The sequence below is a fragment of the Miniopterus natalensis genome, chromosome 20 (assembly GCF_054644295.1).
Source record: "Miniopterus natalensis isolate mMinNat1 chromosome 20, mMinNat1.hap1, whole genome shotgun sequence".
In the NCBI taxonomy this organism is placed as follows: domain Eukaryota; kingdom Metazoa; phylum Chordata; class Mammalia; order Chiroptera; family Miniopteridae; genus Miniopterus; species Miniopterus natalensis.
The window spans coordinates 20,899,608-20,914,719 of NC_142100.1; the positions used below are offsets into that span (position 1 = coordinate 20,899,608).

General features: G+C 47.4%; 1 protein-coding gene across 1 annotated transcript in view; it reads right to left on the reverse strand.

Annotated features, from left to right (window-relative positions):
• The window catches only part of CCDC60 (coiled-coil domain containing 60), an 82,736-nt gene that overhangs the window by 36,044 nt on the left and 31,580 nt on the right, over window positions 1-15,112 (reverse strand). Inside the window, exon 2 of the mRNA XM_016201551.2 lies at window positions 9,682-9,761. Within this exon, the coding sequence (XP_016057037.1) occupies window positions 9,682-9,761 (80 nt within the window). The remainder of the gene's footprint in view (window positions 1-9,681; window positions 9,762-15,112) is intronic.

Genomic DNA, 15,112 nt, shown 5'->3' on the forward strand with positions numbered 1-15,112 from the left:
AGGCTGCCGCCGTCTCCCCGGATAGCCCTCACTCCCTCTTCCCTGGCCTCCCTGCCCGGACCTCTTTTCCCCTTCCGATCTGTCCATCGCCTCCGAACTCCCGGTGCAGCCTGCGGGGCTCTGCGTGAGCTGGATTTGGCCCATCTCCATAGCCTTTTCTTCACCCCGCGATGTCCTAGCCGAGCCGAGGATTCCGCTGCATCACCACGGGCTCCCTCATCTCAGTGGCCTTGCTGGCGATGCTGCTGGCCTGGAATGTTCTCTTCTCCTTCACCAGCTCACTTCTTCTATTCATCCTTCAGAACTTGCTCAGACTTGAACCCCAACCCACACCTGAAGTTACCTCTGCTTTTCCCAGGCTGGATTCAGGACCCCTGGCCGGTGCCACCCTGAAATACCCGTTGACTTGCCCGGCTGTGAATTCCATTCTCCCACCTCCACCCCCAGCCCGAGCTCCTGGAGGGTCAGGAACAAGTTCTGCATCTTTCCTGGGACCCCAGAGCCGGCACATCAGGGAGTCCTCAGAAAATATTTATCGCGTGATAACTAAGCCATTCGAAATCCTTGCATTTCAGGCCCTAACTAAGTGCATGCTACTTTGGAGTGCGTGAGAGTGACTCTGCCACCTACTTCGATGTAGTGGTTTCTGTTCTCTGGATGGAGCAGGTGGATAGCGCTTTCTTCTCAGAAGCTGAGTCATATCCTAACAGGCTAGAGATAAATGGTTGCTCATGAAACACATTTTTTCAACTGGGAACTAGAATACAGCTTGTTCTGGAAGAAGTGATCAAAGGAAGCAGGCTCCATGTCTGCCTCTTAGGAAGGTTCTTTCTCTAGCTCGTAATTCGGTCTCTGACCTGCCTTATGCCAAATGACTACAAGTGGTGTTCAGACCCCCGAAGGGAGCGTTTAATACCAGGTGACACAGTAGGCACGCGTGGTGCTTTGATTGCTGGTCCGATCTCCTGGACTTTGCAAGCGTTTATGTGACCTCTCTGTCTACACCCTCCCACCCTCATTCACACACGGTCCTGCCCCCCACAAAAACCCCCTCAGACCTTGCAAACATCCTGAAATGCAAACATTGTGACCGTGACCTAAAATGGCCTTTTTGGCAGAGGTTGCTGACCAAGGCCGCCATCCGCACTGGCTTCTGGGTGCCCCGGCCCACGGCTACTGTTTAATTAATGCGAGTCAGCATTTGTGTGTGAGGACTGCGTCTCTCCCAAAACCTGCCCCGAGTGTCAACCAGCAGTTCTGTGCGCATCCCAATTAGGGTGATTTCTGGAAGGCAGCGGAAGCCCACCGCAGCTCCGGTTTCCAGGCAACTGTGAGCAGGAGTCCTGAGCTCGCTGGAAAGGGAATGCTGGCAAGTCTGCCTTGCGAAGGAGTCTAATGCGCCCCTTCCCGCTCCCCTCCCCTCCCCACCCCACCCCGCTTCTGGTCGAATTACCCCATCTTACTTGGTAGCAAATTATGGCTTGGAGTGCGGGGGTGCAGAAGCAGCTAAATAGCCTTAAGGCAAATGCCCTGGGGAGGACTCAGGCTTATAAAATCATCCTGATGATAGTCTCTACTTACAGAGCACTTTCTCTGTTACCAGGGCCCTCGTGCCCCACCAGCGTTATTTCATTTAATCCCTGCGATAGACCAACAAGGCAGGTATGACAGTTTCAAAGATGGGGAAACTGAGGCCCACACAGTTGCAGCCACTCGCCTCAAGTCGCCAAGTGAGACGGTGGGGAGGCCAGCGGTTGCCCTCGGGTCTGTCTGAACCCAGGAGCCACTGTCTTAACTGCTGTCCCCTTCTGCCACCTGTCAGCACGCAGACAGATGCCGCCCGAGAGGACAGAGGCAGTTCAGAGGCAGGTCAGCAGTCAGTTTTCAGTTCTGAGCTAAACTGATTGAGGTGTGTGTTTTTTTTTAAAGAATGCAAAGCCCACCACCCTGTAATCCCCGTCATTACCTATTGTGCTTAGTGACTAAATGGAATGAATGGGAGGATTATTCTTCACGGACCTGCCAGTGCGGACATAAAAAATGCATTAGCGGAGAGAGAGGCTTTTGCTGGAGCGCGCCGACAATTTGCAGAGCGCTCCTGGCTTGTGATTTCAAGACAGACAACAGACAGCGGAGTGAGGCCCGAGACCACCAGCCTGCGATCTTTTGACCCGTGTTCTTCAGCTTGATTGACGGCGGTGGGGAGGACTTGCGGGGCACCCAGAGCCCCTCAGGAGTTGGCAGTGGCGTTTCCACTGGGTGTCAGCACAGGGGAAATCAGAAGGGTCCGAGATGCGGTGCAGTTGGAGGATGGGGTGCTGTCAAAGGCTTCCTTTCTGAATTCACAACTTGGGTCTCGCCTGTCATCATGAGAAGATGCTTCTGATGGCCTCCTGAACGTGGGGCGGTCGTCTGTTATTGTTTGTCCTTGGCGTGGCACGTTCAGACAGGTCCTAGGAGATGGGCAACCTCTGCCCGGGACTGCCGGCCAGCTCCCTCCCATCCCCCCAGGGTCTGCTGTGCTGTAGCAGTCGGAAACTATTCTTACCTGTCTGGTCCCCCAGATTAAGCAAGCATCCCCCATCTTCCTCTCTCATTTGAGATGTACTCACATCAATTCCTAGCCTGGTGCCTGACCCAGAGCAGGAACTTGGTAAAAAGGTGTCTATAGTCACCCAGCCTTCCAGGTCCCATCCTGACCATGATGGTATGCAGACTTTTTCTGCCTGGGATGCCTTCCCCCAACTCCCTACATGCCTTTTACCTGGTCACTTCCTATTCACTTTTCTAGGCCAAACAGGTGCAAACTAGAGGGGTGTTGCTAGTAAAAGGTAAATGAGCCTAAACACACGCCTTTTGAGGCTGTATCTAGTTTGCGAACCATGACAGACACTCTTGCCGATAATTTGGCCTGTGAGTTTTCTCTCTCCCCTACCCAGACCCTCCCTAGAGCTCTTTAAGCTCTTCTTTTTATTTGTGTAGCTACCACTAAAGGGCTGCTCAATTGTACAACCCCAGGGCAGACAGAGTTTGGGGGTCAGGAAATTCTGACTTGGTGCTGCTGTATGAGGCCTGTGGGTCCTACTTGAAGAAAATGCATGGCCTGGCCCTTCAGCACATCTGACTGTGTGGGTTTAGCTTTAGGAATCATCTCGAATCGGATTAGCTCCAAACAACAGCTTCCTGGCAGAATGTGGGTGCAAAGTTAAAGAATCCAATTAGAAGACCAAACCTCAGGGAACTTGCTGAAATACAATATAAGTCTAGAGGACTTTGGTTAAAAGTTGAGAAGTTTAAAGCTGCATGCCTTAGGAATTTATCCTAAGGAACTAAAGTATATAATGATGTAACTACAAAGATGTCCATCTAAGTGTTGTTTATTTAACAGAAGAAATTGAAAACAACCAAGAAGTCAGTGATAGGAAATTGGTTAGATAAATTATGCCACATTTTTACAATGGAATATTATACAACCATTAAGATGGATGTTATGCTTGAGAGGCTATTGGATGTTGAAGAATTATTGCTATTTTTAGATGTGATATTATCGTGGTCATGGTTTTTAAAAAGAATCCTTCTCTAGGTAGTTGTTTAAATATTTGCAGATACAATGATAAATGCTTCAAAATAGTGGGGGAAGATGCTGTGTAAATGAAACAAGATTGGCTATGAGTTGATACTGATCTCAGTAATGGGTGCATAGAGAGGTTCATTACATTAGTCTGTCTGCCTTTATAGATAACTGAACATTTTCATACTGAAAAGTTTTAAAAGTGAAGTTGTAGATGTGTATTTATTGACATGGAAGATGTTCATAATCTATCGCTAAATAAAAACCAGGGTACCAAATGGTATACGCAGAATGGATATTTTGGTTAAAAAATACATGTATATACAGAAACATACTGAAAACTGATACGCCAAAATATAAGTAAGGATTATTGCTGGGTGATGTAATTGTGTGTGGTTCTCTATTATTTGTATCTATTTATCTGTATTTTCTAGTTTTTCACGATTGTTTTATTTGTGTATTTTTGAAAGTTCTTTGAAATATAGTTTGGAAACTGAGCATATGCAGACTCTGTGAGCCAACAGTTCCACTTTTAGGTATGCTCCCACCAGAAGCGCATACATATGTTCAGCAAAGAAAACACGTCCAGGAATGTCCATAGCAGCTCTATTCGTAATAGCCCCAAAGTGGAAACAATCCAAGTGTCCATTAACACTGGAATGGATATGTTGTGCTATCTTCACACAGTGGAAACTATAAAGAGACTGAGAAAGAACAAACTTTCACTGTCTAAGACAGTATGAGTCTCAGAAACGCAATTGTTGAGTGAAAAAAAAGCCAACTGTACAATCTCACATATTTTAAGTTCAAAACAGGACAAACTAACCTAAGTCTTAGCAATCAGGACAGTGATTTTCTTTGGGGTGAGGTAGTGACCGGAAGGGGACTTGAGGTGTTTTTTTTGTGGGGGAGGTAGAGGGCTTGGTCATGTTCCCTTTCTTGATGTCGGTGTGGGTTACGTGGGTGTGTTCATTTTTGTGAAAAATCTGTTGAGCTGTGTGCCTAATGATTTGTGTGCTTTCCTGTGCTATGTTATATTTCAATAAAAAAGTTCAAAAAAATTACAGGGCTTAATGCATGCAGCGCCTGCACTAAGTGGTGGATTAGTGCTTTATTGTTCAGCCTGTGGTTACAACCATTAGAGTAATGGCTTGTTGAACAATCCCAATAGGAAGAGATTTAAAATTAATATGGAAATCCAGCACTAACAGCTGCATTTGCTCAGACTTCACTTATGAACTTGACTTTCCCCTCCGGCGCCCCCCCCCCGCCCCCCATTTACTCCAGCTGTGCCGAAAACATTTGCCTTCCACGGTTCAGAATCTGGGATCCGGTGTGACGTGCTGTGTATGGCCCCGTGATTGGAGACAGGGAGAAACCCATGTAAAATGGTTACGGTCACTGGGGAACACGAATGATGTAATACACACAGCTACCATGCCCTGAGCACTGACCACAGGTGAGGCACTGTTCTGAGTGCTTTATGTGTATTAATTCATTTAATCCTCACAGTAGCGCCCTGCGCGAAGGAGAGAGTGTTTTTGTAATTCCCCACTTTGGGGATCAGAGAAATTAGGCAGGTCGTTCACCTCTATGTTGGCTTGTAAGTGGTGGAGCTGGGGTTTGAACCCAAGCAGTCTGGCTCCAAGCCTGTATGAGCTCCTGGGGCAGAAGCCAGGCCTGTGCTTGCTGCTCTGAGCTAGGTTCCTTCCTGGCCTAGCCCGGCCACATGATTTTTTCAAGGGCGCATCTAGTCACTTTCCCTCCTCTCCCCTCAGCCTGATGCTTAGAAAATGCCAGAGGAATTCTGAAGCATGCATGCGTTTGTTCATTCAACAGATACTCATTAATCGCCCAGTTTGTTATATCCCACGCCATAGATGAAGACACCGAGGCCTATAGAAGTGAATGGGTTTGCGCCATGGCCACCCAGCTAATAACGGGTAGAGTTGGGACTTGAACCCACAGCTCCCTCCACAGTCAGTGAATTTTCAACAGTACTATGTGAGCCCTCCAAGCCCGGCTATAAGACTGAGCTCACTACCTGTCATCTGGGAAAGAATCTCAGAAAACAAAGTTTGGTGTAGACCCTGATGTGACAAAAGGCTCAGGGGTTCAAGATATTTTGATGCTTAACTTTGAGTACATGATCTTCTAGTTAAATTCTTTATTATGTGGGCTCCTCGGAGGTAGCCCTGGCCATAAAAAAAGGATTAAAAGGATATTTGCCTTCAGCGGAGACTGATGCAAGAAAAGCAGAGAAAACTTGCCCTAGAATTATGGTTACCTAGGGGTGGAAAAGACACAGGAAGACACCAGAAACAGAGAAAAAAATGGGCAGGACACCCGGGTCACATTCAAGATGATAAAAATGCAATTAACTTGAGCCAGGCTCCTCCAGCCCTCAGCAATGACCTACCCTTTGGGTGTGTGGCTGTGTTTATCAGTTCTGGGCTAAGGCCATGGGGCAGAGCATTTGCTTTTATTAATGTCTGCCTGCTGGCTGCGGGGTGTGGGGGTGATGTGATGTTGGGGGGGGGGCTCTAAGGTCTTCTTTGAATGATTTATAAAGTGCAACTCAGAAGCCTTCACTTTGCCTGCATCCAGGGTATTGACCGGTCTATAAATCCATGATCATAAACGTTCTGGGGCTTTGAGGCAGGTCTCAAGTCCAGGGGAGGGGGCGGTGGGAAGAATCAGGCTTGAACTTCTAAATGAGCAAGTTCTGGGTTACAGGCTACGGCTGTGGAGGTCCTGGGTGCCCAATGATGAAATGGAGGAGCTACTGAGGACAGTCCATAAACGTCTGAGGTCAACGACAATTTTCCCAATTGTTTAAATTCACAAATTAAAATCAGCCTCATTCGTAAAGGGATTTGGGTGAGGGCCATTTCTCCAGCTGGCCTCTTATACCTTATGATATAGCACACATCTTTGTCTCTCATTTACGGGAATCTTGTCTGCTTTGTCCACTGCCGTGTCTCCAGCATATAAGGTGACGCCTGGTGTACACCTGGCGGTGCCTGGGACTCAGTAAACTTTTGTCAAGGAAAAGGAATGAGCACAGAACACTTAAGGAGGCATCGGCAAGTACCTAACCTCATGTAAAGGAAATACCTTCCTCCCTTGCTGGAGCCCGCCTTTGTTCTTTCTAATTGCCTCGCTTCACCTGTCTATCGAATGTCACCAGAAAGCAAAGCCTCAGGCCCCAGAAACACTTGCATAACCTATACGGTCCTGGGGCCCGCTGGGGGAGGGGGCTTCATCATCACTGTTTATTTGCAGTTGCCTGCACCTAACTAAACATCGCCACGGGCAAATTATGGCTGCGAGTTTAACTTTTCAGTTGTTTTAGCTGCAGAGGTGTTTCTTTTCCTTAAAACACTCCCCATAAAGAGCACCCGCAGCTCGGGAGGAAGGTGCGCTGCTGGCTCCAGCAGTCAGCCGGGCCCAAGAACTGGGCATGCGCAGGTGCCCCGTTGCCAACCTGCGTGAGGAGAGAGTCGGCGGGGAAGGGCGTCGCGTGCTGCTTGGTGCCACCGAGCATCTGGTGGGGCAGGCGAAGAGGAGAGCAGCTGGATTTTTATTCTTTTTAGCATCGCGCTAAATTGGCCATGAAACCAGGGATGGAGCGGTTGCACTGTAAGAGGGCTGAAGTATTAAATAAAAGTCTAGCAGATAGTCAAGGTGTTTGGCTGGATTTTAATGGGAGACGAAGCAGATTTGAAAAACATTAGGTGGAAAAGACAACATCTTCTTCGCTAATAATTTGCCTCATTTAATCCCGGGAGATGGGGCTGTGCAGTTCGCATCTCTTTGCAAGAGGCGATTCCCGCTGGAAAACAGGGCGTTTCCTTGGGGAGGGGAATCGTCCGTTCCCTAAATGTCAGTGGGATGCAGGATAGTGGCCGGGTGGAACGTTTTATTGTTGATTCGTGTTTTCTTGCTTGTGGCTGTTCTGTCTGGCTTTTCCCGCATTTTCCTTCCTGTCGAGACCTTGGGCAGGCTAACCTGTTCGATGCGGATGCTAAATTCGAGCTAGTTTCAGAGCCACCGTTAATGTGTCTGGCGGGAGAGGCAGGCTCAGCTGGCCGGCTCAAGGATGGCAGAAGAGCCATGGTCTTTATCACCTTTTAATCAAGCCCCTCTGTTATACTGGGTTAGTGGGACGTTCAGCCTTGGTTATACTGGGGTGGGGGGGGTGCGTTCCCAGGGATGTTTAACAGCCATGTCTCCAAGGGGGTTGGGGACGAGTAAGCCCTGATTTGTAGGGTTTGCCGATTTCTGTGGCATAAATATTCCCTCTGTGGCTGATTTTGAGCTGCGGATGTGATGTCAGTGAATGTGCAGCTGGGAAGAGATTTGCGGCAGGCCCCCCACCCCCCTTTGTACTAATCCCACCAGACAGATACTATAACCAAAAGGAATGTCAAGAGCATAGATAGCAATAGAGAGAGAGGAAGGGAGAGAGACAGAAACATTGATGAGAGAGAGATCGAGCCCACAACCCGGGCATGTGTCCTGACCGGGAATCGAACCAGTGACCACTTGGTTCATGGGTCAATGCTCAACCACTGAGCCACCCCGGCCGGGCTCCTCTTCTTATAAGGACACCAGGCCTATTGGATTAGGGCCCTAATGTTATGACCTCATTTAACCTTAATGATCCTGTCTTCAAATACAGTCACATTGGGGGTTGTGTCTTCAACATACGAATTTGAGAAGGGACACAATTCAGTTCATAACAACTATCGAGCACTTGAGGTGTGTTTGGCCCAAAGCAATACACACTCTAAGGGTAAAATATACTTGGATTTTTCATCACCACTTTTCATCATGTATTCAAAGCAGAATATAAAGTTTCTCATGAACTACTCTTTTTCTATGGGTTACCCGTTGAGTGACGATACCTTGGGTATATTGGGTTAAGTAAAATACATTATTAGAATGACTTTCACCAGTTCCATTTGCCTTTTTTAAAATTTAAATTTTTTTCTAAAATTTAAAATTTAAATTTTTTTCAAAAATTTAAAACGCCACGCATGGCTCGCAGTATGTTTCTGCTGGACAGTGGGTGGCCAGAGACTCCCGAGGAGCTGACACGGCCACTCCTCCTGTGGTCGGTGGGGAGCTGCCATTCTCTGGGGCCATGCCCCGACCCCTTTCCTTCTCCCCACCTTCTTTGCCGACACCTCCCCGCCTCCTCTTGGGCTCAGTCATCCAGTTCCCTCAAGTTGCGCTGGGGGACAGGTCAAGGGTGGGGATGCAGGTGGGCAGTGGAGAGGGAGGAGCTTCCAGATGGCAGAGGTGAAGAAAGGAAATGTCTCGCTGTGATTTTCACAGGGATCTGGCTCCAGGTGAGAGACACGTAAGATAAGCAGACCTTCCACGCTGCCTGGGTTGCCCCCCTGAGCATGTCCTTGTGCGTGTTGGGCTAAGAGAGTCTCTGTCTCTTACTCTGCCTTGAGTTGCTTTGCCTAAGGCCCCCCTTTACGATCCCACCGTGGATCATTCCAGCTCCCAGGGAGGAGTTAAGGGGAGAGGAGAACACACCCCATTCATTCCCCAGGGATGAGTCAGGTATAGTCCTAGACCTGAAAGTGCTCACACTGTCACGGAGGAAGGGATCGGCGGGCTAGGGAAGGACAGGAATGGCACTGTAGTCAAGGCCATACAGGGGGACTTGAATGCCTTATTTCACCGGGTCCTTCTAACGGCCCGTATTATATTCATCTCACAGGTAAGGGCAGAGAGATTCCGGGAGGTTAAGGAACTCCTCCAGTGTCACCAGCTGGCAGGTTGCAGGGCCAGTATTGAGCCCGAGCCTACCTGACCCTCGCTTACCATGCTATAGACCTGGCGTGAAAAGGAAAGATTTTTGGAGCATATGGGAACTCCCTTGAGTTGGATTCAGGTCTGGGAAGGAAAGGAGAGGGAATTCTAGGCCAACCAGGAAACGGATCCTTACAGGGTTACCCTCCTGTAAGTCTGTGAAATGTTCAGGGTTGGGGTGGGGCACTGGGACCCGGCAAGGACTTGTAGGCACCACCCTGCAGCCTGATCACCCCTGCCAGGCTGTCTGTGGGTTATTCCATGCTGGGCTCACCCACCGGCTTCGCATAAGGTCTTTCTTGAGGTTTACTATTTCCTTCTCCATATACTTGATGTTGTTCCCTTGCTTCTCCGGGACCTGATGGGAAGCCAAGAAGTGAAAGAAAAAGGTGTTAGTACAACTGTTACAAGTGGGACCAGGCTCACGTGAGCATCTGAGGCGTCTTGATCAGGTTAGAGGGGTTCGGGGCAGCCCAACGTCTTTCTCTACACCAGAGGGGGGCCGTGGGGAACAGTGGAAATAGCAAGGGCTTCGGAGACAGGCAGACCTGAGCTCTGATCCTGGAACACTTGGATTTTTTTTTTTTAAATAAAAGGAAATGCCAGAAAATTATGGGGAAACGGGTGCTTTCAGAGGAAGCTGGTGGGAGGATGCTGTGTGATGAGTTTTCCGAAGGGCAGTTCGTCGATGCATAGTAAACACTGTACAAGTGCGCCTGCCCCTGGATCTAACAGCTGTCCTGTTGTCCAGCATCCTATGGGGACATCCCTGCGTGGGCACAGAGGTTCATCCACAGATTTGCTTGTAAGAGCAAACTCTTGGAAGCACCTGGGCATCGGAAACAATCTTAACACTGCATCTGAACAATAGAACACTGTGCGGCAATTAAACATAATGAGGCAAGTGCACTTATCTATATAAACAGAGATGTTTGGGTTTTTGAGTGGGAAGACGTGTCACAAAGTAATATGCATCATGTGATTCTGTTTTCGTGGGGTTTTTTTGAAAAATGATCTATGCAGATGTACACGTATTGAAAGATACAGAAAGCCAAGCCCCACAATGCGGTGATTCTCTCTGGGGATGGGATTATGGAAAATTGTACTTCTTTCTTTTTGCTTATGTGAGTTTCCTCTCGCTCTGCAACAAGCATTAGTCAGTTCTATAATGAACAAAGAGAAATGATTTAAAAAAAATAAATGGCCAGGTGAAGTTTGACAGAGGCTGGTCTCAAGTACTGTACTGAGGATGTTGGTGGTCAAAGAGCGAGGACCGGTCAAGTGCTCGCTAACAGAGATCATAATATGGACACGTGGGGGGAGGCGGGGTGTCCTCCCCGCAGCTGTCAGCGCTCACTTTCTCTGACAGTGAAACTGGGCTGCGGGCACCTGCTTCTCTGGGCCTTTTAAGTGGAAGGTGAGGCGTGTAGCTGTATTGAAGTTGGATGATGTTTGTGGCAGGGTGGTGGACAGAGCTCGGAGTGGAGGGAAGGCACTGTGTGATTCTCAGCCATTTTACTCCTGGGTCACCCAGTCCTGCGCATGGCAGCTCAGATTAAGGGGGGAGAGTCTGTGGCAGTTCCCCAGAGCACTTATAATCGCAGCTCCTTCTCACCCACTAAGTATATAGATAACCAAAAAAAAAAAAAAAGTATCTGGGATAGCCTTGAATACGCTCAACTGGATATGAAACAATGAAATCATTTATAAGCTTTATCTCTTTTGCTATTATTAGAAATGACACGGGTAATATATCTTGCTCATCTCAATACACCAAGGTGTTTCAACGTGGCTGGAAATTGATGGCAGGCCTATCAGTTTTTATCTTGAGGGATGGATGGAATGGGTAGAGAGACAGACCTCCTAGGAGGCATGTAAGGATCTCCAGGAGTACTTTTAAAAAGTTCTGTGCAATAGACATTTGCTTTTCTCATGCCCCCAATATCCCTTCACCCTCCTTCTTGATACCAGCTCCTTGGTTAGACCTTCCTGCACCTTGGGAGATACTCATGGGACCAGCAGCAGGTGTACCATGGGGTCCCTAATGGCTGAACTCAAGCAGCAGAGCCCACCCTTCATCACAGGGACTGGTCTGGGGATGGTCCTGTGACCCAGTTTGGGCTAATAAAAGGTGCAAGCTGGCATTTGCCAGGGGCTTCTAGGAAGCACGATTCCTAGATCTTTTAAGGAACCATAGGCAGAGACGTTCTCTTTCCCCACTGACGATGAACAGAGGAGCAGACATTCATGGAAGTTGCTGGCAGCTATTTTGTGACCATGAGGCAGGCCATCCTCCAGCTGCAAAAGACGTGGGGAAAGGCAGAGAGGAGAATCAAAGAAAAAGTTGTCGCGTGGTGCCTTGGTCTTTGAAATATGTCCCCCGCTGTGCCGAGGCAGTTGACAGATCAAGAATTATTTGAAACTAATCCTCTCGGGACATCAAAGTAAGATGACCCCTATCCTGGTGCATTTCGTAGTGAAGGCAGTGAGACTGGCCATGTTGACGTCCAACACGTCCGCTCAGGCTGCCTCTCTTTCTCATTCTCTTAAAGCGCCCCATTCACTCTTTCTTTCAGGACCAAAGCAACTTTCTTAAAAGATATTGTGAATGAAACCTTACTTATAAATAAAGGAAAACCAAACACCCCCAGATTTCCCCACCAGATCATTTGGAAAGACGTGATCAAAACCCCGCGTGATGTCACAGTTGTGGGCCCGTCACTCTCCTCGTGAAGAAACTGCGACACTGCACATATTTCAAGCACCCCCGCCCCCCCAAATCCCACCTAATTTTAGTTGCCTGTGCACCAGGAATTCACGCTGTTGAAACAGAATGAATTTGTATTGACCGGCATTGGTACCGAACAGTTTATAGCAGCAAAGCCTAATTGTGTCCTCGACTTGACCCAAAACTTTAGCAGGACAAGAGCCTCCCCACAAGTCCCACAACTCTGTCCACATTTCAATGGGTTCTCAGGACACCAGTTTCATTATTATCACTGTTTAATTGCAATTATAAAAAGCCAGCGGGAATCACCGGCCTTGAGTGAGGCTCGTCTGCTAGTCAGGGATTTACAAACACCGTTTGGTAGTAACACAAGTCAAAGTGTACAGAGCACCCAAGAATCCCTTTCCCTGCCACCTTGCTGGATGCCAGTTTCACCGTGTGTACGACAAGCCTTGGAAATACATTTCCTTTGACTGGAGCAAGTGCACTGCGATTCAAGGAAATTATGCAGCGAGGATGGAAAGGCATCCGCGAGGATGTCTGTCGCAGCAATGCGAATAACTGAAAAACACCTAAATGTTCAGCAAGAGACATTGGGGGACAAATCCAGGTCACCGCAGACAGTGGCATATGATACATTTGAATTTGGTGCTGCTATTTAATGTGGCTATTGACGTACATGTTACCAAATATAAAGAACTTAGATCATAGAGAGTTTTAAGATTTATATTTATAAAAACCTACAGCCCGGCCAGTGTGGTGGCTCAGTGGTTGAGAGTCAACGTATGAACCAGGAGGTCGCGGTTGGATGTCCCATCAGGGTACATGCCTGGGCTCGGTACCCAAGTAGGAGGTGTGCAGGAGGCAGTTGATCAATGACTCTTATCATTGATGTTTCTATCTCTCTCTCTCTCTCTCTTCCTCTTTCTGAAATCAATATAAATATATTTTTAAAAATCTATAGAAATTTCTAAAACTTTATGTAACCTGATACAAATTATGTTTTAAACTACTGATATATGCCAAAGTATATGTATAATTATATAACAAGCTGGAAATACAACAAATTGTCAGTAGCGATATTATCTCAGGGCGTTTGAATTATACGTAAATAATAATTTTTAATTTGGGGTATCTTTTTTCCTAATTTTAAAATAACTTACATATATTACTTCTGTAGTAAAATAATAGTGTTTTCCGTGTTTATAAAGCAATTCTAACTAATTCTGCCAATATAAGCAGAATGTAACTTTTCAATGCTGTTTTAAATTGAGCAATCTAAATGTCTGGAATGATGTAAGTTAATAGTTTATTTTAATACACTGTATTAAATACACTGCAGGGCCTAGGCAGGGAATCAAAACTCATGCGGGTAGTTCAATAGAGGGAATTAAAATAGAGGAGCAGCTCTGAAGGAGTTGGAAGAGCTGAAACGCCAAGTTAGGGGGATGGCAAGACAAACTAGGTGTTAGCAAAGAAGGAAGGTTCTGCCCCCTCCCGGGAAGCCAGCTTGCAAGGGTGCCTGGGAAATGCAGTTTACAGGGACCAGCCCCCTGTGGGGGGCAGGACATGGAAATGAAGGTCAAAGACAAATGACTGTGGTTACAGTTGACGTTTACGCAGACTCCTCGGCTTCAGGTGGTGGCCCTTTGGGACTATCAAGCTGGTTCTCCCTTTAATCAAGGACACCTTTGCAGATGCTAACTTAGTACGTTCCTTGTCTTTTGATCCTAAGCCTGAGATTGCCAGAATTTCCCACGGCTTAGATGCATATCCAGAATTTTTTCTCCCTCCCGTCAAAATCAGTAACAAATCCCACGTGTCTAGGAATCCCTACCCCTCCCACTTCTGCCAGCTTCTTTGCAGGGAAGTGTTGCACATCGCAGATCTTTGTACATGATCTCCTCTCGCATCAGAACTTGTGTGTTCTATGTCTCACGCCCTTTAGGTCCTTCCCACTGATAAACAGCCTGGTGCTAAATATTTCCCTCCCTACTGGCACTGATGAATGTGTCTCCCTACCCAGGTGACACATTTGCAGTCAACTCTACATTTTAAGATTGTATTCTGGTTATGAAACTAACTAATGAAGCATGGTAGAAAATCAAGAAAAGGTAAAAAATTAGGAGAAAAATAAAAGCCAAGTATAACCGCGTCACCATCTCCTTGGGTGTCCTTTGTCTCGCTCTGTGTGACTACTCCAGGACGGGTTTCCTAAAAGCCATCATAGTGCAGTTGACTTTAGTTTTCTGTCCCTGCTTCCCTTGGGAGTGCCGTTGGCCTTAAGAGCCCTCCGTTTTCCCAATGCTTTGCAAAGCGTGGGGGATGCCTCCATTTTTTTGATTCCTGAAAACAAAGTCGAATCTCCGTCCTGTCTACCTTTTTCCTACAGCAGGTGTCCTTTCGTTGACCGATCTGTCAGTGGGCCTATGAGAGAAATGCCAAGCAATGCTCTGTCATGAGCCAGGGAAAAAGCTGATATATGTGTGTGAGGGCAGGGAGAGCACAGACTCATAGTAAAGATAGGTGGGGATTTTTTTTGGGTAGGTATACTCACATTTAACATTCATGTGCTGGGCCCTGGCCGGTGTGGCTCAGTGGTTTAGAGCATCGGCCCGCACACTGAGGACCACAGGTTCGATTCTCGGTCAAGGGCACTTACCTGGGTTGCGTGTTTGAACCAGGCTCCGGTCAGGGCATGTGCAGGAGGCAACTGATCGATGTGTCTCTCTCACATTGATGTTTCTCTCTTTCTGTCTCCCTCCCTTCTACTCTCTCTAAAAATCAATGTAAACAACAAAATTCATTCATATTATGGAACTGTTTAAGTAATAGTATCTGGAGGTGATTTGGTGTAATGAGACAGCTGAGGAGTGGGAGGTGGCAGGAACACAGGGAAAGAGCTTTGCTGTCCGAAAGATTCAGGTTGGCATCCTGGCCCTGTCACTTAGGTGTTGAGTCATCGCGGGCAAGTTACATAC